Genomic DNA, 23,259 nt, shown 5'->3' on the forward strand with positions numbered 1-23,259 from the left:
GATGTTGGACTCTCTCGGACCGTTTTTGTGTCAAATTATTTATTTCTTAAGTAAGTAGCCGTGTAGTAAGTGGAATAATGTACAGCTAGCGGGTCATTGTGAAATAAACCCTTCAGGAGCAACGCAAGACCCCGACCGTGTCATTGCTCTGTCAGGGTTTATTTCACAATAATGACCAGCTCGCTGGACATTTTTCCCTTACTTATTTTTTATACTGCAGGGTAGCTTGTGAATTTCTCCCCTGGGATCAATAAAGTCTGATCATATCTTAACCTATGATAATGTATCATAATTTAATTGTTGATTATATTTTGTAGTATTAATCCAAATCTCCAAAGCAACTAGACACTAAAGATATCAAATAAATGTAGTGGGGTAGCAAGGCAAATATTTGTCTCTGAAATGTGGTGGAGTAGATGTACTAAGTAGCACAAAATGAAAATACTCAAAGTACAATATGCAGCATATGGATTTTGATGCCAGCTATGAATATGCAGTTTTACATGCCACAGATTGCTGCTGCTTTTTTTTTTTTTACCCAAGCCTGCAGCTTTTATAACCATTCATGCAAAACAGTGTAGACATGTGCGAAGCAGACAGAGGTAACAGATGGATTGACGGAGGAGTTGCTCCCTCCAACTAGGAGATAAAATGGGTGAGAGCAGACAGTCCCCCCTCCCTTTTGTGCTGCAGTTGCATAGCAACGTGAGGCTAGAGTGAAAATGGTGGAGTGAGGCTGCTGCATTTTATGAATGAAATTGGAAAAAAGAAAGGAGCCAGAGAAGGGAGGGGAAAGAGTGGGCCGATGCACGCGCACACACACACACACACACAACGCGCTGAGTCTCGCTGCTGTTGCTGAGCTTCCTTCCTCACTAGTCGAGGTGGAAAGCAGCTGTGTGAGTAAGATGTGATAACCAGAAAGCAGCACTAGGTCCACAAAACAATCTTTATTAACCCCATCACTGTTGCTACAAATACTGAGGCAGAGAATATATAGTAAGTACAAAAAGAAAATATGCCTTGTCTTCTTGAAGACAAAATAAGCGCTGGGAAAACATTATTTACAGTAAGCCTAAACCATCCAAACAACTTGACTGCAACACGGAATCCATTTGTCCCTCGTTTCCTTTACCTACGTGTTTATGTAACAATTTAAAGAACATTATCTGAACTGGGGCCTGTTTGAAGAGGCAGGTTTACAGATTTATCTGGATAAGAGACCAAGGGTAAAACTTGCAAACACAAGGTTGTGCTCTGCATAATCTATCAAGCTATCTGTAAATAAAAGCTACTTGTTGCAACAGGCCCCTGAACATGGCCCATACTTTAATCCCAAGATGTTTTCCACAGGTACTCCAGATGCTACAAATTTACATCAGATGAGACAAACCTTCAGAACAATGTAATGCTTTATTATAAGCAGCTAGTGCTACATCTATTCTGACATACAGAGCACTGCTCATAGCTTTGATCTGTGCTCAAAAGGACAAAATGAGCAGCACGGTATGGGTACCAAACAGGTCACATCAGTGTATGAGTATGACTTGCAGGTCTCAGGGCTGTGAGGATACGGCGGTCTTAAGATCGCCCCACCCTGATGACTCAAATTTTCTCTCTGGCTCAGCTTTGACATTATCTAAGACAAAGATACGGTAAAATAAGGCAATGCTGGTTGTGCAGGCCTGTGTTGTGTTGAAAGAGAGTGCACAGGAGACAAAAACAGTTTCCGATCCATCCCTTTTGTGTATGTTGTATAAAAATAATGTCCCTGCTGCCATATGCCTGCTTCCTGTTAATGTCCACATGTTAGGTAGATACATCCACGGCCTCCTTGTCCAAATGTGTGTTTTCATTGTAGGTGAAGTGTGTACAGATAAGAAGAGCTCCTTGTCCATTATCTTAATCTGATGATTCTTACATGCAGTCCATGGAGTTGTCCGGCATCAGCCCGAGAGGTGGAATCTTTCCTGGTATACAGGACGGAGGGAGCATGCCGCTGATGTTGGGGGACGGGTCAACGTTCTCGCTGTCCTCCATCTTGTCTGCCGAGCCCTCCCAGTTGATATGGAAACGGGTGACACGGGGGTTGGAGGCCAAAATATTCCTCAGGAGCTGAAGGAAAGTAACATCGGTGAAATGTCAGAATAACCGTTTGTGGTCGATAGGCTTGCCGCGGTAGTCGGTGTTACACGGTGTTCGGGAATACACCGATTACATTACTTGTCCACCGCCTTTTTTTAATAGAATAAAACCCATTTAGTTCATTTTGGCGTATCAGCTGCGTGTTATCAATACATAGTCGGACGACGGACGCAACAATCGGAAAGTAAAAGTGTCTGCTCCGTACAGAGTCTCAGCTCACAGTAGCAGGAGTCAGATTTCACACACACACGGGGTGGGAGAGAGTTGACAGACAAGTCAATGACGGAGGATTTGGCTGTAAAAGCGAAAAGCAAAAGCGCATATTTGGCAATACTCGGATTTAAACCCAATGCTATAAGGGAACCGGGTGGAAACCTGCGGCCCCGCAGCGAAAGCTCTACCGGAGAGGACTGACACACAGCCACCCGACGTTAAAGATCAAAGTAAGCGCTCTACAGATATTGAGCGCCATCTTTTCTTGTAAAATGTCCGGTGTAATCGGTAACACCGGCGTTGTCACAAGTTTATTAACCGGTGGGAAAATGTCCTCATCGCGTCATCCCCATAAATACCGGTTAAGTTTCACTTTCCTTAATGGATCTAAACAGCCTGTTTTTATTAAACCCTCCGAGCCTGGTAAACACCCTTGTGTGTCATGTCGTCCATGCCTCTTGTTTGGGATGCAGGCTTTCCATAAGAAAAAAATTGAATTCTAACCTTGATGGATTCACATGGATTATTTTCTCAGATTTTAGGAAGCTTCTCCAGAGCTGCAGAGGACATTATTCAACTGTTTTCAAAAGTTGAGTGGATCCCTGTCAGGTGAATACAAAAAGGTACCTTTTCCATGAAGAGCCTACTTCTAGAGACTCATGGCCAGTTTTGAGTTGGCTTCTGTTCCACTGGCTTACCTTGAACCAACCGATTTCTCATACAGGGCTCCTTTTATCAGGCTTTCTAAAAAGCTGAAACATGATACTGGAGATTTTAGGTCTATATTAGAAATAATTCATTATCCCTGAAATTAGAAAAGCTTATTATTTCAACAAAATAAACAAACATTTGTCAGCATTCAACCATTTCAGTTGTGACAATGTCTTCGCTGGCTAAGAGTATATGTTGTTACTGAATGCAAAATGTAAGTTTTTTTAACTATATTATTCTATCATTTTATCTTTGTTAAAGTGGCATACTACTGAAGCCTAGCTTAGAAGACAAACCTCAGCGTCATGTTTAAGGTTGACTGAAAATGCACCGTTTGGTCAAGGCTTGTGAAACAGAGACTAGCTTATTCCTCTGTTGTGTGTTATCACACCATCAATGCACGTCCTTCATTGAGCGGTATAGCACAGCCAGCTACTGGTGATTATTTTCATTATCACAAACCTATTATTTTTATGATTAATCAATCATCCGTCAAATCTTTTAAATGTCAGAAAATAGTGCAGAATTCCCATGACACTTTGGTAGGGCATAAGGTGTTAGGATTTAGCTACTGGATGAACATATAGGCGATTTGCTGAGTACATCGGCAGTTGTTTTTTTGGGGTGACTTTTGGTATATGGTTTATGTTGCAATTTTAATGGTCTGCCTCTGAAGAACAAGTAAGATGCGCTGCTCAGCAGGCAGAGAGAGAGACAGCGTGTAGAGCCGGTATAGTTTCACATCTAACTCTGTGATTTAAGGGGTTTATTTTGACCAAACCAGAGTTTGTGATTGTTGAAACAGTGGAAAGACTAACAAAGACGGTTTTGGTGAGTTTTATTTTGTTTCCGTCGACTTTGAATGGAATGTGTTTTACTATGAGTTGACAACAAAATTAAGCCAGTTAGTTTGGTGAAAAGGGAGAAGCTTGATTTCAGAAGGTGTACAGACACAGTTGTATTTTTCTGTTTAATAAGGAGAATAGGTGGAAGAATATTTCCTTTCTTGCAATCTTGTGAGTTTATATTGTTTATAAGAATAAAAAAAAGAGCACGTGGAACGTAGCAAACTCGCCGCTTGAACACATCTCCCAGCTGAAACTACGGGTGTGGGGCGCGCACACACACACACCTGCGCGAATATATCATCAATCGCCGGTTGTTGGGCTGGCGGTGGCCAGTTGGAAAACTTTCACATATCGCACAACCCTATAAGGTATTGTTTTCAAATTGCTTATTTTGTCTGACCAACAGTACAAATTCAAAAGATATTGCTCAAAAAGATTGTCTCCTTTAAAATAAAGAGAACACAACTACAAAAAGAAAAGAAAAATTGAACAATACATATTTCCTGTTTATGTTATACTTCTTTCATGATGCTACTGTTGCCTGTAACTTTAATTTCAGAACAGCAGAGGGCAGTAGAAAACACTGCATGTTTCAATAGACCCTTTTCACTTCACAAGCATGGCCCATGCACTGTACCATTGTGTTTAAGCTATCTGTAGCTCAGGAGTTGCAGTCATTTTAAAAAATGACACAAAAATAAGACAGATAGATCTGTTGTGATTCAGTCTAGAAAGTACAGATTGTTGCGGGGAGATCCCCTACGCTACTATTCATGACAGAAATCAATGACCATCTGTGCGTGTCTTACCTGAGTGTAGTCTGGTTTTAGAGGTGGGTTTTCCCGTAGTTCAGGGTCTGTGTATTCATTGTTGACATAGTAACCAATGCGAATGAACTCCTGTCCACGGTAGGTGCAGGTTATAAGGACTACAGTCACTCCTACGGCGTCACTCTCTGGAATCAGCCCTGTGTTAGGAGCATCAGCCTGAGGGGGCAGAGAGGAACACAAAGAGGAAGGAATCAAATCACAGTAAAACCACAGTAATCATGCTATTAACGCAAAACAGAGCAAAATGAAGAACCAAACTAGGGAAATCAAATACATTTACCCAGATTTCTTTGACTTTTAGTCCTAGTATTCAATGGCTTCTGTCAGTGGTCGAGCTGTATGAGATGAGAGGTCACATGTGACCAACGCTTACTCACCTGAAACACAAACATGTGTCTGCCAGCCGGTACGGGGCCAACGAGAACAGAGTCCAGAACCTGGTCGTATTCCTCGCTCTCAGCTGAACCCACATAGATGATCTTCCACTCCAGATCTGACATCACACACACACACACACACACACACACACACACACACACACACACACACACACACACACAAAAGTGAGACTTAAAGATATATTTCTGTTAGCCAGGAATATGAGTTACACACAGAATTGATGAATGGCCATCAGCTTCATCTCCAGACACTGTGCTTGGAGGTCCCCGTGTAAGTAAGCAGCTTTAGTACATACATGACACGGTAATTTAATTCAGTCTTAAACCATTTTTACAAGATTCAAGATTCAAGATGTTTATTGTCATGCCGGTTATACAGGTACAATCGTGTGAAATGCTTTTTGCTGGGAAGCTTCATTAAAATAATAAATTGTATAAATGTATTATTTTTGCCTATTCCAAAATGGTATTTGACTATTTCTCCATACTGGGGTACCTAAGCAGTCCTGGAATTACATAAATTGGGTATCACTGTAAAGCTGAGACTCTTGTGGATCCAACGAGCCCAACTGTATTCATGTGTGATGATGTTTGTCCTCATAGTAGACATTTTATATAGTGAGATTTTTTTGAAACTTGACCTCACTGTATAAATTGACCTGTGGTGACCTCTAGGATAATCACAGCCTCATGAGACTTTACAGCCACAAACTAGAGATCTAGAGTACTCAGAGGATGGATGGCTTTCCTAGCTAGTTTGTCGTTTTCCCCTCAGAAATGCCCTACACTTAATTTAGTTACATAGGATGCCCCTTAACATCCCTGCAGGTTAACTGACTGTATGCATTCCCAGTAGCCTACGTTGGTCACTTTTGTGTCACTTTTGCAATGTAAATATTGTAAATCTACTGTTACGAATATGTGCAATAACATGCTGATCACTCTGTGCAATAATTATATAATTATCTGACGGACACTTTGTGCAATAATCTGGCAAAACTGTCATTTCATATTGTATTATATTTTATATCTATATTGCATTATCTCTGCATGTGATGCAATATAAGTCCATTGCTATTTTTTACTGTTGATATTTGGCTGTCGGTGGAATTGGACTTTTTTTTATCTATTTATCATGCTGATCACTGTGCAATAATGATATAATTATCTGACGGACACTTTGTGCAATAATCTGGCAAAACTGTCATCTCATTAATATACATTGTATTTTTATATTTTATATTATATTATCGTTTATATTTATATTGCACTCTCTTTTTTTATTGTATTATCTTTTTTAGCACCTATGGCATCGTAATAATCTAATTTCGTTGTGCTACACAATGACAATAAAGGTCTTGAATCTTGAATCTTGAATCTGCTGCCGCTTCTCCGTCCTGCCTCTGCCCGCCGGTTCGCGGCAAACTCGTTGAGCTTGTCTGTTGCTACAGTAACACAGCCTGATCAACCAATCAGCTTCTCGGAAGAAACTCCGGAAGAACGTCCAGGAACCAATCAGCGCAGAGAGGAGGCGGGGCGCTGAAGCACAAACGCGCCAGCGCCAAAATGTTCAACAACTTGTCAAATAAAAATATCACTAATTTTGGCATTATCGTCTAACAACAAAAGCGTGCTTATCAATTACTTCACGATATGCCCTAACAACCTGCAGAGTATGAGTTATCACTGCAGCAGAGAGGTAGCTAGTGCTCCATAGATACACATGCAGTACACAGTTAGCTGACAACAATACCCACCTTCAGGCAGATCCTCCATGCACTCAAAGGTGATCTCAAACTGGAACGGGTTTCCAAACGGGCTCGGGTTGTCCAGCACAGCGACGTTTAACACTTGTACTTTAGCCATGGTGGTGTTGTCTTCTGAAGCTGCTAGACCTGGAGATTATAATCAGCTCTGCTCTTAAAGGTGAACACAGTTTAACCAGTCACTTCACTAGCTGCTGTGTTCCTGGGCTGGCTGGCTGGCTGGCTGGCTGTCTTCAACACTGTGCCTTAAAGTTTGAGTCTTTTCTTCTCTGAGGACACCAACATGACCAGGGGGTGCTGCTGGGCTAGAGGAAGTGCGTCACTTCTTCTTCTTCTTCTTTAAGGTTTATTAGTGGCTGGCAAACCAGCTTATAGGTGCATTACCGCCACCTACTGGACTGGAGTGTGGAGCAGGAGATGGCAGGAAAAAAAAAAAATAATAATAATAAAAAAAAAAACTACAATAAAATAAAAATTAAAAAACTATTAATAATAATAATAACATTAATAATAATACTAATAATAATTAAATTCTCTCCATTATTCCTGTTGCTCTTAAGTAATTAATTAGAAGATTGTGTACTTTCTTAGATGTCTTTCCTAGCAGATTCCCCATTGTAATATTTCCATCATCTACTCCTGATAGCAATTCCCTTCTTTCTTTGTCATATTTGTTGATACATAAATGAGAAATAAAAAATAAAATAAAATGAAATAAAATAAAATAAAATAAAATAAAATAAAATAAAAAATAATTATTATTATTAATAATAACAATAATAATTATAATTAAATTCTCTCCATTATTCCTCTTGCCCTTAAGTAATTAATTAGAATATTGTGTACTTTCTTAGATGTCTTTCCTAGCAGATTCCCCATTGTAATATTTCCATCATCTACTCCTGATAGCAATTCCCTTCTTTCTTTGTCATATTTGTTGATACATAAATAAAATAAAAAATAAATAAAATAAAATAAAATAAAATAAAAAATAATAATTATTATTAATAATAACAATAATAATTATAATTAAATTCTCTCCATTATTCCTGTTGCCCTTAAGTAATTAATTAGAATATTGTGTACTTTCTTAGATGTCTTTCCTAGCAGATTCCCCATTGTAATATTTCCATCATCTACTCCTGATAGCAATTCCCCTTCTTTCTTTGTCATATTTGCTGATAAATAAATAAATAAAATAAAATAAAAATTAATCATTATTATTAATAATAACAATAATAATAATAATAATAATAATAATAATAATAATTTAATTCTCTCCATTATTCCTGTTGCCCTGAAGTAATTAATTAGAAGATTGTATATTTTCTTAGATGTCTTTCCTAGCAGATTCCCCATTGTAATATTTCCATCATCTACTCCTGATAGCAATTCCCTTCTTTCTTTGTCATATTTGTTGATAAATAAATAAATAAAATAAAATAAATAAAAAATAATAAAAAATAATAATTATTATTAATAATAACAATAATAATAATAATAATAATAATAATAATTAAATTCTCTCCATTATTCCTGTTGCTCTTAAGTAATTAATTAGAAGATTGTGTACTTTCTTAGATGTCTTTCCTAGCAGATTCCCCATTGTAATATTTCCATCATCTACTCCTGATAGCAATTCCCTTCTTTCTTTGTCATATTTGTTGATACATAAATGAGAAATAAAAAATAAAATAAAATGAAATAAAATAAAATAAAATAAAATAAAATAAAATAAAAAATAATTATTATTATTAATAATAACAATAATAATTATAATTAAATTCTCTCCATTATTCCTCTTGCCCTTAAGTAATTAATTAGAATATTGTGTACTTTCTTAGATGTCTTTCCTAGCAGATTCCCCATTGTAATATTTCCATCATCTACTCCTGATAGCAATTCCCTTCTTTCTTTGTCATATTTGTTGATACATAAATAAAATAAAAAATAAAATAAAATAAAATAAAATAAAATAAAAAATAATAATTATTATTAATAATAACAATAATAATTATAATTAAATTCTCTCCATTATTCCTGTTGCCCTTAAGTAATTAATTAGAATATTGTGTACTTTCTTAGATGTCTTTCCTAGCAGATTCCCCATTGTAATATTTCCATCATCTACTCCTGATAGCAATTCCCCTTCTTTCTTTGTCATATTTGCTGATAAATAAATAAATAAAATAAAATAAAAATTAATCATTATTATTAATAATAACAATAATAATAATAATAATAATAATAATAATAATAATTTAATTCTCTCCATTATTCCTGTTGCCCTGAAGTAATTAATTAGAAGATTGTATATTTTCTTAGATGTCTTTCCTAGCAGATTCCCCATTGTAATATTTCCATCATCTACTCCTGATAGCAATTCCCTTCTTTCTTTGTCATATTTGTTGATAAATAAATAAATAAAATAAAATAAATAAAAAATAATAAAAATAATAATTATTATTAATAATAACAATAATAATAATAATAATAATAATAATAATTAAATTCTCTCCATTATTCCTGTTGCTCTTAAGTAATTAATTAGAAGATTGTGTACTTTCTTAGATGTCTTTCCTAGCAGATTCCCCATTGTAATATTTCCATCATCTACTCCTGATAGCAATTCCCTTCTTTCTTTGTCATATTTGTTGATACATAAATGAGAAATAAAAAATAAAATAAAATGAAATAAAATAAAATAAAATAAAATAAAATAAAAAATAATAATTATTATTAATAATAACAATAATAATTATAATTAAATTCTCTCCATTATTCCTCTTGCCCTTAAGTAATTAATTAGAATATTGTGTACTTTCTTAGATGTCTTTCCTAGCAGATTCCCCATTGTAATATTTCCATCATCTACTCCTGATAGCAATTCCCTTCTTTCTTTGTCATATTTGTTGATACATAAATAAAATAAAAAATAAAATAAAATAAAATAAAATAAAATAAAAAATAATAATTATTATTAATAATAACAATAATAATTATAATTAAATTCTCTCCATTATTCCTGTTGCCCTTAAGTAATTAATTAGAAGATTGTGTATTTTCTTAGATGTCTTTCCTAGCAGATTCCCCATTGTAATATTTCCATCATCTACTCCTGATAGCAATTCCCTTCTTTCTTTGTCATATTTGCTGATAAATAAATAAATAAAATAAAATAAAAATTAATCATTATTATTAATAATAACAATAATAATAATAATAATAATAATAATAATAATAATAATAATTTAATTCTCTCCATTATTCCTGTTGCCCTGAAGTAATTAATTAGAAGATTGTATATTTTCTTAGATGTCTTTCCTAGCAGATTCCCCATTGTAATATTTCCATCATCTACTCCTGATAGCAATTCCCTTCTTTCTTTGTCATATTTGTTGATAAATAAATAAATAAAATAAAATAAATAAAAAATAATAAAAAATAATAATTATTATTAATAATAACAATAATAATAATAATAGTAATAATAATTAAATTCTCTCCATTATTCCTGTTGCCCTGAAGTAATTAATTAGAAGATTGTGTATTTTCTTAGATGTCTTTCCTAACAGATTCCCCATTGTAATATTTCCATCATCTACTCCTGATAGCAATTCCCTTCTTTCTTTGTCATATTTGTTGATAAATAAATAAGAAATAAAAAATAAAATAAAATAAAATAAAATAAAAATGTATAATTATTATTAATAATAACAATAACAATAATAATAATAATAATAATAAAATTCTCTCCATTATTCCTGTTGCCCTTGAGTAATTAATTAAAAGATTGTATACTTTCTTAGATGTCTTTCCTAGCAGATTCCCCATTGTAATATTTACATCATCTACTCCTGATAGCAATTCCCTTCTTTCTTTGTCATATTTGTTGCACTCTATAAGAACATGCTTGACAGTTTCTGGTTTATTACAGTGCGTGCATTAGTCCAGTCGGGTGCTTGCCCTATTCTATGGAGTGTTTGGTTTAATCCTGTATGTCCTATTTTCAGACGGGTAATGGCCATCTCTTCCCTTGGGCTCCCGCTCCCTATTCCTCCAGCTCCTACATGTTTCTGAATACTGTTCAGATTTCTCCTTGGTCACTTAAATCCCAGTATTCTTGCCAGGATTTGTTCCTGTAGTCCTTAATGATAGTTTTAACCTCTGCTTTACTTAACGGTATTTGTATGTAAATTAAGTGTCGTTTTAATGATTGTTTGGCCAATATATCTGCATTCTCATTTCCTTCCACCCCTATGTGTGCAGGAACCCAAAGGAAGGAGATATCCAATCCCCAATGACTTCTTCTTCTTCTTCTTCTTCTTCTTCTTCTTCTTCTTCTTCTTCTTCTTCTTCTTCTTTAAGGTTTATTTGCGGTTGGCAAACAACTTCATGGTGCATTACCGCCACCAGCTGGTCTGGAGTGTGGATCATTCTGGCTAATAATTACTATATCCCCCCAAAAAAAGAAAAAAGAAAAAGAAAACAAACAACCTCATATTTTTCCAATCATATTTATTTGTCTAAGATACTGAAATAATGGTCTATAACACTCATTTAGTGAATTCTTTTGTAGAATATCTATTAAATCAAAGTGTACTTTAATCTCTTTGAGGCCTTGACTCAAATGTCTTCTTTCTTCCTCTTATCTCTACAATTTTGAAACCTTTTTCAAATTCATTTTGCAATTTGATTTTAAAACACAACTATTAATTCATCATTTCAAAACATAATAACACAATAGTAGGCTATCATTAATTGGCAAGATGAATGATAATTTAACTCAACCCAACTGAACTTTATTTATATAGCACCTTTCATACAAACATGCAGCCCAAAGTGCTTCACATAACAAAATTAAAACAACACAGACAAAATAATAAAAACAACAAAATGTGGACAACAATAGATACAACTTTGAAAGACTGAAAATTACAATAATAAATGCCTTCTTTCTTCCTCATATGTCTCACAATGCAATATGACATGCTCCACTGTTTCCTCTTGTCCACAGTAATTACATTTACCTGTGTCATGTTTACCTATTTTAAATAGTGTGCTGTTTAGTCCTGTGTGTCCAAATCTAAGTCTTGATATGATTGTCTCATCTCTCCTGTTCCTTCCCACACACCTCATTTCTCCCACTTTCCTTTGAACTCTCTAAAACCACCGTCCTTTCCTCTCTTCCTCCCATTGCTTCTGCCACCTTTCCCTCAGTCTCTGTTTAATAATGCTCTTCATTTCTGTTTTGCTGAAGCTAACTGTCAAATCAATGTGGTTATTTTTTGTTGCCTTCTTTGCAATCTTATCTACCATTTCTCTCAGTTTCTGGCGGATCGCAACCAACTTTAAGGTGCATACCGCCACCTACTGTACAAAAGTGTGTAACATAATGTCATTTTACACATTATTACTGCTACTCTTAAATTCTACCCACCAATCCTGTGTCTCTTGAGAACATTAATCATATCAGTCCAGCTCTGAGGTCTCTACACTGGCTCCCTGTCTCTCTCAGAGAATTGATTTCAAAATACTCCTGCTGGTTTACCAAGCACTAAATGGTTTAGGGCCAAAATACATGTCTGATCTTCTGCTATGTTCTGAACCATCCAGACCTCTCAGGTCATCTGGATCAAGTCTGCTTAGTGTCCTCAGAGTCAGAATTAAACATGCAGAAGAAGCAGCGTTCAGTTTTTATGCACCAAATATCTGGAACAAGCTCCCAGAAAACTGCAGGACCAACTCTAACTCTGAGTTCTTTTAAATCAAAGCTTAAAACTTTCCTGTTTGCTGCTGCTGCCTTTTATTAAACCAGATAATGATCTTATACTGCACTAGAGCTTTAACTCTTGTGGTTATACTCTATTTTAGCTTCTATCCTGTAGCTTTTATTTTTAGCTTGTTTTTATTGTCTAATCTTTATTGTTTTTATGTTTTTATTACTGTTTTAATTATGTCTTAATGTTCTTTTGCACTTTGTCGCAATGTTCTTGAATGTTTATATAAAGCTGCCTTGCCTTGCCTTGCCTTCAACCCCCTCACCCTCTGTTCCCAGTATCCCCATCAAATCCCAATCCCGTCCCTCCCCTCTGACTTGGTCCTGTAGTCTTTTGTCTTTCAGCCTCATACTTTTTACAATGAATTAGGATATGCTGCACATTTTCTTAAACACCACAATCCCCCACACTTGTCACTGTTCCTTTTCCCCCATTAAAGCCAAATTGCTATTAAGACCTGTGTGAACATTGTAGTACTGGATTGTGGAGTTAGGCCATTAAACTGTTTTTCATTAGTTTTGTGTTCTGGATTTTTTAAAATCATTGCTGGATGATGTACTGGAATCATCCTTAACATAGCTCCACCCATCTTCACAAACGTGGTTTTCAAAAGAGAAAATCCAAATCCAAGATATCACCAATATCCCATCCCATATTGTAAAAAGTGAGATTTGATATCTCTTTTATATTATATAGCAGGTTTAAGTGATATATAAATACTGTGAAAGTATCAAAATGCTCAATATACGGAGAAATACACACAACCCGTTTTCAGAAACTGTGCGTTTGAAAAAAGCCGTTAGGATTTTTGTCCATTTGTGATGTCACAAATCTACAATATTAGACCATAACAGTTTTAAAACGTAAACATACTAAATGTGTCCCAGTTTATTTCCTGTTGCAGTGGATGTGAATGACATCAGCTGATAGGAAGTAAACATGGACCCAAGCGGTTTCCTGTCAACGCAATTCCGTTGCCATTCCGTTGAAATACACTAAAACGGAGCGTTTCAGACAGAGCGTGAATACAGGTATATTCAGACAGACAGCATGTGGAAAATAATGTGTTTTTTGAACATTAAAGCATGTAAACATGTTCTAGTAGAAACACAAAACACAAACATGAACCTGAAACTGAGCATGATATGTCCCCTTTAATGCCGACTCAGCTCACTTGAGACAGTAAATTTAACCTTCTGAGACCCACAATAGACCCATTTTTGTCTTTTTTAGGGGGGTACAGAGGATTTTTAGGGAGAGATAGAAAGTCAACAGTAAATGCCACATAGAAGTGGTGTACATCATCTGAAAGATGGGAACCTGAAGATTAATTTGAGATACAGCTCAGCACTGTGTGTCAAGTTGTTCTAGTAATAAACCAGATATAAACATGAATTAATTAATTGAAATAAATTGTCAACGTGTATAAGGGCTTAGAACATTATAATGGCCATTCCCATTAAGTTTGTCCATACCATTTGTAACGCAGATTTGGTGTTAAATTTAACCATTTTTTACCACTCGAGAATTGAAAAAATGATCAAAAAACCCTCCAAAATACAACATTAAGACACCGAGACCTCGAGGAACACCATACCACATTCGGTATGAAAAACTCTTGACATTTTGAGATTTCTGCATGAATTGCATTTTTTCTACGATTGGATGGCGAGCACTTCTGTTCTGGAAACGTCTCAGAAACTCCCTTATTGTCAATATAGCTAGGAAAGCCATCCATCCTCTGAATGCTCTTGGTCTCTAGTTTGTGGTTGTAAAGTTTCATGAGACTGTGATTATCCTAGAGGTCACCACAGGACATTTTATACAGTGGCATCAAGTTTCAAAAAATGGTCTCACTATATGAAATGGCTACTATGGGGACAAACATCATCACACATGAATACAGTTGGGCTCATTGGATCCACAAGAGTCTCAGCTTTACAGTGATACCTAATTTATGTAATTCCAGGACTGTTTAGGGACCCCAGTATAGAGAAATATTCAAGCACATCATTTTAGAATAGGCAAAAATAAGTGTTTGGTTTTTGCCCCAAACTGCATGTGATTATCATAAAGTGGGCATGTCTGTAAAGGGGAGACTCGTGGGTACCCATAGAACCCATTAACATTCACATATCTTGAGGTCAGAGGTCAAGGGACCCCTTTGAAAAACGCTATGCCAAAATTTAGCCTAACTTTGGGCCATTACTGAGCCTCCTACCCCAACATGCTAGCGTGACATGGTTGGTACCAATGGATTCCTTAGGTTTTCTAGTTTCATATATCTGTACCTTCTAGCTCTAAAACTGAACCTGCCACTGCCTCTGAAAGATAAGTTTTACAAAACATATAAAACTGTAAGAATGTGTTCACCTGTACTCTCTGAAAAGAACCTGGAAAGCTCCTCTTTTGACCGTCTTGCATAACCCCAAACACCACGTAGGCCGTCCCATCCACCTCTTCACCAAACAGATACCTAAATCCACAAGAGGGAGACATGTTTAAGCCACAATGAAGCAAAACAGGACAATTAAAAACAAACAAACAACGAATGGCTAACAAACTAAAATAGCAAGAGCCCCAACACAACTTCTGAACAACTCTCTTTATTTTCTCCTCCAATCAATCTACCTATAAAACCTGGTCTATAAACAACAGAACCTTCACTTACGTAGCTTTGATGTTGATGGTGAGGGCGTCACTGTCCACGTAGAAGAAGGGGCTCACCGGCATCAGTTTAACCTCAAAACTGGGCAGCACTGGAAAATTGAAAACATTTTATTCTGTGTCCTATCCAGTAAAAAAATGTGAATGTTGTAGGTTTATATAAGATTTAAATAAAAGTAAAGATAGGAAGGACTCACCATATTCTTTGACCTCGAACTCTGCAGAATAGCTCTGCTGTGGGTTGCTGTGGAACTTCGTCACCACTTTCCATTTATACTGCGTGCAAAAAACTGCATGTTTTTGCCCCAAACTGCATGTGATTATCATTAAGTGGGCATGTCTGTAAAGGGGACACTCGTTGGTACCAAGAGAACCCATTTTCATTCACATATCTTGAGGTCAGAGGTCAAGGGACTCCTTTGAAAATGGCCATGCCAATTTTGGAGAGTTACTGAGCCTCCTCCCCCAACATGCTAGCATCACATGGTTGGTACCAATGGATTCCTTAGGTTTTTTAGTTTCATATGATATCTGTACCTTCTAGCTCTAAAACTGAACCTGCTACAGCCTCTGAAAGACAGTAAAGTCGGTCAGGATTGCCCGCGATCCCACAGGTCTCAGGGGGTTAAACTTCTACTTCTAGTTGAACTTCTCAAAGTTTACTATACAGCAACCAACATAATAGTAATCAAACATTAACCAAATGTTAATGAATAAAACACAGAGAATGAGATTGAGACAATTACATTTTAATCAATATAGTGCAACATTGTAAGCCCTCATATCCCAAAGCGGTGAATGTTTTACATAATAAGAACAATGCAAAATGAAAACAATTTGACACTTTATTTCTTTTTCCTTCGTTTCACTACTGCTGACATCCATAGAGTTGGTACTGCTGGACCATCTCCTCAATGCCCAAACAGGTAGGCCGGTGTTCCTCAGTTTGACACTCTACTTCTATGGGCCAGTACTCGATCCAGGTTCTCTCACCGAGTACATACTGGTATCTGAGAAGAGCAAAGTGAAAAACACATTGGTTCTTCATTTGACCAGCCATCTGTAACCCGTTGGAACATAACAAAACACAAGCCTCCTCCCTCCTTCTGTACATTTAATGACTCTATCAACAGTAACGCAAAACTAGAGTACAAGAAAGAGTAACTTGATTTAGTAACAGAAAGCAGTGAAACAGTAAAAATCCTTAAAAGGCACCCACCACACACACTGACTTTCACACAAAGAACAAACTTACGATTGATGTTCGTCATCTCTCTGAATATCTTTGGATGAGCCCATGATAAGGTAGGTTTTGCCTGTCCCCAGATCTAAAGATTCCCTGCAGTGCGGATAACTGAGGAATGTGCGCGATTTATTCAGAGGACCCACATCAAAGATTCCTGTAATTAAAATATAGAACAGAGAAAAAGTAAGGATTAAATGCATAGCTAAAGGTGCAGTACAAAATATTAGTGCTGTATTCTCACATACTCCCAGCGCCACAGTGGAATCATGCCAATAGTTGGACATTTTGGGAAATACGTTTGTTTACTTTCTTGCCGAGGGTTAGACTGACGCCCGTTATTGATACCAATCTCATGAATGTATAGTAAATATGCAGCCAACAACCAGCTAACTGAGCTTAGCATGAAGACTGGAAACAGTTAGCCTGGCTTTGTCCAAAGGTAACAAAATACGCCTACCAGCACCTCCAATTTTGTTTGTACAATCTGTACAAAAAAAAATAAGCGTAAAAATGACAATTCACCTTTTAAGGGGGTGTACTGGACTATTGTACTTGGCTAGGACCAGTAACTTCCTGGAGTGTCTGCTGGCAAGCTAATTTGGCTGGCTGCTAGTGGTAGCTTTATACTTGGCCTACAAACATGTGAGTGGTACCAGTCTTCTCACTCATCTAACTCTGCAAGAAAGCAAATAAGCACATTTCTGCAAATGTTGAACTTTTCCTTTAAATGACTCAGGATCAGTCATCAATCAATCATTTTTCTGTCTGACTGGAAACAGCATTGAGATTCAATGTGCCCATGAAATGTCAGAAAGAGGCGGACAAGACAAATTGTTATGTCACCTTCACCTTTAGGGCACCTTAGAAACATCAGGGGGTAGTGCGTTTTAGGCAGTTCAAAGATAAACACCCACCTTCTTTGATGACTTTCAGGACCCGCACTGTGTAAATGTCAGTGGACAAGCCGTCTGTAAACTCTTCCAGTCTCACTTTGTATGCTGAGGACAGACAAGTTGCAGATTGTTAGCTCCCTTGCTCACCGATTCTCTCAATCTCTTACTCACACAAACACATACATTTTTGGGATTAAAGTGCTTCATAAATGCAGTGCATTTACACTCTCTTACCAAAGTCTATGTTGCTGATCTGTGTATTCTCACAGACCTTAGCTGTGCGCTGATCATTGTTGACTTTGTCCTTCTTCTGCATACTGCAGTTCTCTGGAACTACACAATCGGCACAAAGTAAATACACAACTAATGACTTGATTAAATAAGCACATGTGGGTGTGTGTGGATGAGTGCAGCTGTTTCTTAGTCACAATTTAAATATGTTCGCGAGTTATTCTTTAGCGACTGCTGCTCTGATCCTACAGGATCCTGCAGGTGCTTGTTGCCGCTGACAGAACATTCTAATGATTACGTTATAATCTGGTGAGTTACTGTAAACCAAATTCCACAACCATCTCCTTCACCAGATCTGAAATGAAACACTTTACTGGTGGTATACCACACCATCACAAGGAGTACAACTCAGCGAGAGAGAAAACGGTTGTATGTTGTAAGTCGTGTTGTGTTTTTGTGTTTACAGTAGAGAAATTAGGTCAGTTTTGTTAGATCAATAACTCCAACGACAACTTTGCATAGTTAGACTTTACTCAAACTTGAGCTCGACATCAACAACAGCGGCCACAGCCAGCACATCGACAAATCCTAAAGTAATACCCTTAACACATGCGCAGTAGGTAACACTTGCGCAGTGGGTAACCAAGCACTTAACAAACTCCCCTTTTTCTTTAAAGAAAAACAGTCACAAAAAACAAACATTACTGTTATTTAAAACCTTCAACATATACACAGGTTTAAAGCTGCAACTTTAACGACAACAGTTTGAGGGTAGAAAGGTTTTTTGTTATATAGTCCATTTAGTCTTTAAGTCGGCATACACCTTCACTGAGAGCCCTCAGTAGAACGAGTGCCGATGTCCCCTTCTTAGTCAAGCAGTCAGCAAGCTGCTCCTTGGTAGCTGACCACATGATCTGCTGGATAGTCCCTGAGTGGATGAGCTCCTTGACACTGCTAATTTTGAGTCGGAGTCTCTTTTCGGTGACTGATTTGGTGGACTTAACAGCATCAAGAAGAGAGTGATTATCTGTTACACACACAATGGGCAAATTGTTACGTGTGCAATCACCTGTGGTAACTTCTGAGTAGAGAGTAGCTAAGAAAACTGCACTGTCGATGCCATCTGCAAGTGCCAAAGTTTCTCCTGCTAAAGTACTTCGGACAACTCTCCTGATCCTCTTTGACTGCCAGCATATAGGTGAGAATCTTCCATTCTCTCCCATCAGCATGACCAGGTGTCCGCCTTGAGTGCCTCCGTCTGGAAGGTTTCCCATTGAGGAATCACTGAACACCACCAGTTTAAGGGAGCTGTCTTTTCCCAAGTGCTGAAACCTCAAGGTCACCTCTTCTGATTTCAGTTTTTTGATAAGTTTGTTTGCACAGTGCAGAGTCTGAACAGTAGCATTCTTTGTACTGGATGCCAAGATGGATATGTCACACATTATGTCGGGTCTACTCTGTCTTGCTACCCACAATATTTGTCCAATCTTAGACTTTAGCATGTCAGTTTCATTGTCTGTTAGAGGAGCCTCTCGCTGTGTGGCTCTGGTGGGGTCCACAGGAATGGGTTGCAGATTCTTTATGTACATACTTTGTTGCACCTGTATCTCATCCTCCAATGAGTGAACCTCCATTCCAATGTAGTTGAAGCTATTGTGTTCTTCACGTCCAACTTGGAAAGCAGCTTTCAAGTGAGGGATGACTGCTGTGAAGAACGTTTCTGAACCACCCCAGATGAAATCATCGACATGACAGGCAAGAACTCCCATCACATTGCAGGAGTCATTCAGCCAGTAGAACACTGCTGGATCAACTCGTGACACAGTAGCTCCCAACTGCTGCATGGTGTCTTTCACTCTGTTGTACCAATACAAAGAAGCATCTGCTAATCCATAAACACACTTCTTCAACTTCCATAGAGTTCCTGTGCTCTTAGCTTCTTGAGGAGGACGGATGTAGACATTACGGGTTAACTCTTTACCCTGTAAAAAGGCTGCTTTAATGTCCATGGAGTTCAGCTGCCATTTCTTTTGACATATTACAGCCATGATCATTTTCAGAGACTCTGAGGCGCATGTAGGTGAGTCTTTTGGGAGCTCCTGAGTGTTCATTTCTTCAAAGCCCCTTGCAACTAATCTAGCTTTAGGTACAACACCATCAGGTGTCTCCTTGAGTGTGCACACCCACCTTGTAGAGATACATTTCTGGCCTTCGTCTGTCACCTCCTCAAACACTTCATTCTTTGTCCAGTTGCTGAGTTCAGCGTGTTTGGCAGACATGAAGGCATCATCATTCACAATAAGTATGTCATCTTCATGGCAGTCAACGCATAACTGAGCATGCTCAGATGGAAGCACCTGAAGATCTTCTACTTGTCCTAGGTCAACTGACCCTGTTGTGCCAGAAATTTCTTCAGGCTCAGTGTACTGCAAGTTGTACCAGTTTTTGTATGTTCCAGTGGCTTTTCCTGCGCGGCTGAGGATTTTTGCAGTGTGTGCTTGGCCACTTCCACTATCTACGTATGTAACTAACTGTCCAATTTTCAGCCTAATTCCTTCACAAGTCGAGATTGAGTGTGTCTGTGAGGCATCAGATTGACCATGATTAACCTCTTCAGGCTGTATTGGTGTGTGAGGGGGCTCACTGTTATCCTCAGCATCAAGAGATTCATTTGTAGGCATCTCTTCTTCACTTTCATTTTCAGTGTCATAGTTATTCTCATTTGGCCCAGATTCTGTTGAGGCGATATGATTTTCAGTCACTTCCAGCTGATTGTCCATTTCTCCCGGCCCTGCTTGTGAGCCATCTATCTTTCGAAGCCTGGAGTGATGTACGCGAACATAGGTGCCTCCATGCCTCACAAATATCCCCACACCATCTTGGCCGATGACCACACCTGGACCTTTCCATTCTGTACAATCCATCCGTTTGTAGTAGACTTTGTCGCCTGTCTCGTATCGGTCATCAATGGGCCGCAGTTGTTTACGAAGTGCTCTTCGGATCCTCTCAGAGCATTCAGCTTCTGTAAATGCTCTTCTTGCAGCATGTAATGCTGCGTTGTGCTGGGCTAGCCAGGTATTCATGTTAGTACCCTCTAGAGCTGGTGGCTTATCAGTGAGAACTGAAGGCAGATTTGCAATGCTCCCTGCACTGAAGCGTGTGAAGTGGTCAATAGCGTGCAGGTACCACACTCCTGTCTCTAGCTCATGTAAGTCCACAGCTAGAGTTTCATTGTAGGTTGAGGCCATAGGCAAACCTACCTATAGTTTTTTCAGTCTGTCGGCTGAAGCATGTCCAAACTGTTTGTGTAGTTTCAACAGAACTTTCTGTTTTTCCTTTGTTGTCATGTTTTCTGTCACAGTGAGAATGTCATCCTCAGTTTGGATCTCGTTTTCATCTGTGTTACTCTCATCTCTTATGTTCACACAATAATGTCCTGAAGATGTCAGTTCAAGTTTCACTGGTTGCTTAAACATAGTGGCTTTGTCATTTTCAATGTCCAAAACAGCACCTGCTCTTTTCAGTGAAGTTTTGCTTAAAAGCAATGGGATATCTACTGGGACAACTTCTGTTTCAATTTTACATTTAGTCTGTCCTATCATAGCTGGAATTTTGACTTTTTTTGTAGAATGAACAATTCTCCCATCACCAAACTTGAATGATCTTACACTCTTTGTGTCCTTCATTTTCAATAACTCACTCTTTGTTAGTCCACTGACGTAATCATCAAGCCATTTTTCTCCACACACAGTTCTGGTGCAAGCTGTGTCAATAACAGCCGATCCTAAGGATTCCCCCATGAAGATCTCTGTGTCAGACAATGATTCTTTTGACAACAAAGTAATGTTGCATTCTTCAACATCTGTCAGTCTCTCATCCTCAGTCAATTTTGCATGTTCATTTTTGTGTGGACAGTCCTTTGCCCAGTGATATGTGCTTTGGCAAACTGCACATCTTGATCTTTTTCCATATCTGTCGAGTGGATTTGTGCCCGGAACAGCCGCAGGAAAGTGTGAAGCTGGCTTGCTTTCACGCCTGCCGGTGAAGCGTGTGTAGTAGGCAGAGTCAGCAGAATCAGCAGCATCCCCTCTCACACGCAGCTCACAAGCACCCTCTAGTGGCGTATTATCACCAAAGATCCTCTTCAAGGCTGACTTCATGTTAACAAATGAGGCTTGAACATGCCGTAAGCGCCAACTGTTTGTCTTTAACATTAAGTCCAGCAGTATCTAGTAGCTTGAAAGCCAACACAGCATCTGGAAGCTCCATTTTAAACTCAGTTATTCTGTTGTATCGCCGTTCAAATTTGACAATGTAATCAATCATAGAGACGCCATTTTCTCTCATGGTGCGGTCAAACACCGTGTAGGCATCGTACTGGCGATCTTTTTCCACTTTCAAAAACACAGAATCCAGTTTCGTGAGAAGTGTAGTCATTCCGTCATCTTTGTTTAAATCCACTGCGGCGATTTCCAGCGCACTGTCCCTCGCTCTTCCCGTTAGCGACAAGGCAACTGCCAAAGCCTGCTTCTTCTTCTCCAGGTCGGTAACGAGCCTCCAGATTTCTACCTCATTTTTCCAACTGTCGTAGGACTTCTTCTCGTCAAACGCCGGCGGAACTTTGTAATTGCCAGTGGACATCCTCTGCTACCAATGTTAGATCAATAACTCCAACGACAACTTTGCATAGTTAGACTTTACTCAAACTTGAGCTCGACATCAACAACAGCGGCCAAAGCCAGCACATCGACAAATCCTAAAGTAATACCCTTAACACATGCGCAGTAGGTAACACATGCGCAGTAGGTAACACATGCGCAGTGGGTAACACATGCGCAGTAGGTAACACATGCGCAGTAGGTAACACATGCGCAGTGGGTAACACATGCGCAGTAGGTAACCAAGCACTTAACAAGTTTGACATCATCCTGTTTACCTTCAGCACATGTGCATTCATCCCCTCTACAGAGCCGCAGTAGCTGTCCAGCTCTCCTCTCTGGATGGTAGAACTTCACACAATGTGTTTCTGCGTTGGGAGAGAAAGATTTGTGGTATGTGTGATCAGAAAATGCACATTAAATATGTTGAAAATGTAATAATGCCTGCTTATCCATGGTGTTATCTACTCGGACATCCACTGTCAGCAAAGTACATGGAGGCATCATATGTTCCTAAGTGTGTCTGAGACTCACGGTCATAGTATTCATAGACAGACACAACAGCTGGTTGTAAGACGCCCACTTCCATCTTCTGATGGAGCCTAAAAGTGATCTCCTCTGGTCGTGTGTGAGAAACCTGTGGACAAAGGTGAGATGGAGATAAATACACAAAGAACAAGGCAGAGAGAAAAGTATAGAGGTAGGAAACAATGATGTCTTACCTTGTCCAGGTAGATGATGAGCGAGCCTCTTTCAGACAGGACTGTGTTCATCTCATATTTTGCAATAGTGCGAGCACGTCCTTTGGACAACTACACACAAACACACACAGTCAGACAACTTTTTAAACCATAAAAAACATTTTGTTTCTCT

At 38.2% G+C, this 23,259-nt stretch overlaps 4 protein-coding genes across 4 annotated transcripts in view; all 4 read right to left on the minus strand.

Moving 5' to 3' along the window:
- Nucleotides 1–931: 931 nt before the first annotated feature.
- On the minus strand, nucleotides 932–7,240 carry asf1bb (anti-silencing function 1Bb histone chaperone). The gene is made up of 4 exons (XM_037765540.1): nucleotides 6,903–7,240; nucleotides 5,125–5,240; nucleotides 4,727–4,903; nucleotides 932–2,115 (listed from the first exon to the last, which is right to left on the minus strand). Exons 1-4 carry the CDS (start codon nucleotides 7,009–7,011, stop codon nucleotides 1,918–1,920), a joined length of 600 nt encoding a protein of 199 aa, XP_037621468.1. The 5' UTR covers nucleotides 7,012–7,240; the 3' UTR covers nucleotides 932–1,917.
- Nucleotides 7,241–14,991: 7,751 nt separating this feature from the next.
- LOC119484927 (complement C3-like) lies at nucleotides 14,992–15,949 on the minus strand. Its single transcript, XM_037764110.1, has 4 exons — nucleotides 15,556–15,949; nucleotides 15,363–15,450; nucleotides 15,065–15,167; nucleotides 14,992–15,015 (listed from the first exon to the last, which is right to left on the minus strand). Exons 1-4 carry the CDS (start codon nucleotides 15,740–15,742, stop codon nucleotides 14,992–14,994), a joined length of 402 nt encoding a protein of 133 aa, XP_037620038.1. The 5' UTR covers nucleotides 15,743–15,949.
- A 142-nt stretch (nucleotides 15,950–16,091) lies between these two features.
- LOC119484805 (complement C3-like) overlaps nucleotides 16,092–23,259 on the minus strand; it is a 64,858-nt gene continuing 57,690 nt past the window's right edge. The window contains exons 39-41 of the mRNA XM_037763904.1: nucleotides 17,519–17,602; nucleotides 16,614–16,758; nucleotides 16,092–16,368 (exon numbers count right to left, since the gene is read on the minus strand). Of these exons, the coding sequence (XP_037619832.1) occupies nucleotides 16,227–16,368; nucleotides 16,614–16,758; nucleotides 17,519–17,602 (371 nt within the window). The 3' untranslated portion in view covers nucleotides 16,092–16,226. The remainder of the gene's footprint in view (nucleotides 16,369–16,613; nucleotides 16,759–17,518; nucleotides 17,603–23,259) is intronic.
- The window catches only part of LOC119484811 (complement C3-like), a 28,663-nt gene continuing 23,119 nt past the window's right edge, over nucleotides 17,716–23,259 (minus strand). Inside the window, exon 6 of the mRNA XM_037763912.1 lies at nucleotides 17,716–17,726. The gene's annotated coding sequence lies outside the window, so the exon portion shown is untranslated. The remainder of the gene's footprint in view (nucleotides 17,727–23,259) is intronic.

Source organism: Sebastes umbrosus, chromosome 3 (genome assembly GCF_015220745.1).
Source record: "Sebastes umbrosus isolate fSebUmb1 chromosome 3, fSebUmb1.pri, whole genome shotgun sequence".
Lineage (NCBI taxonomy): Eukaryota > Metazoa > Chordata > Actinopteri > Perciformes > Sebastidae > Sebastes > Sebastes umbrosus.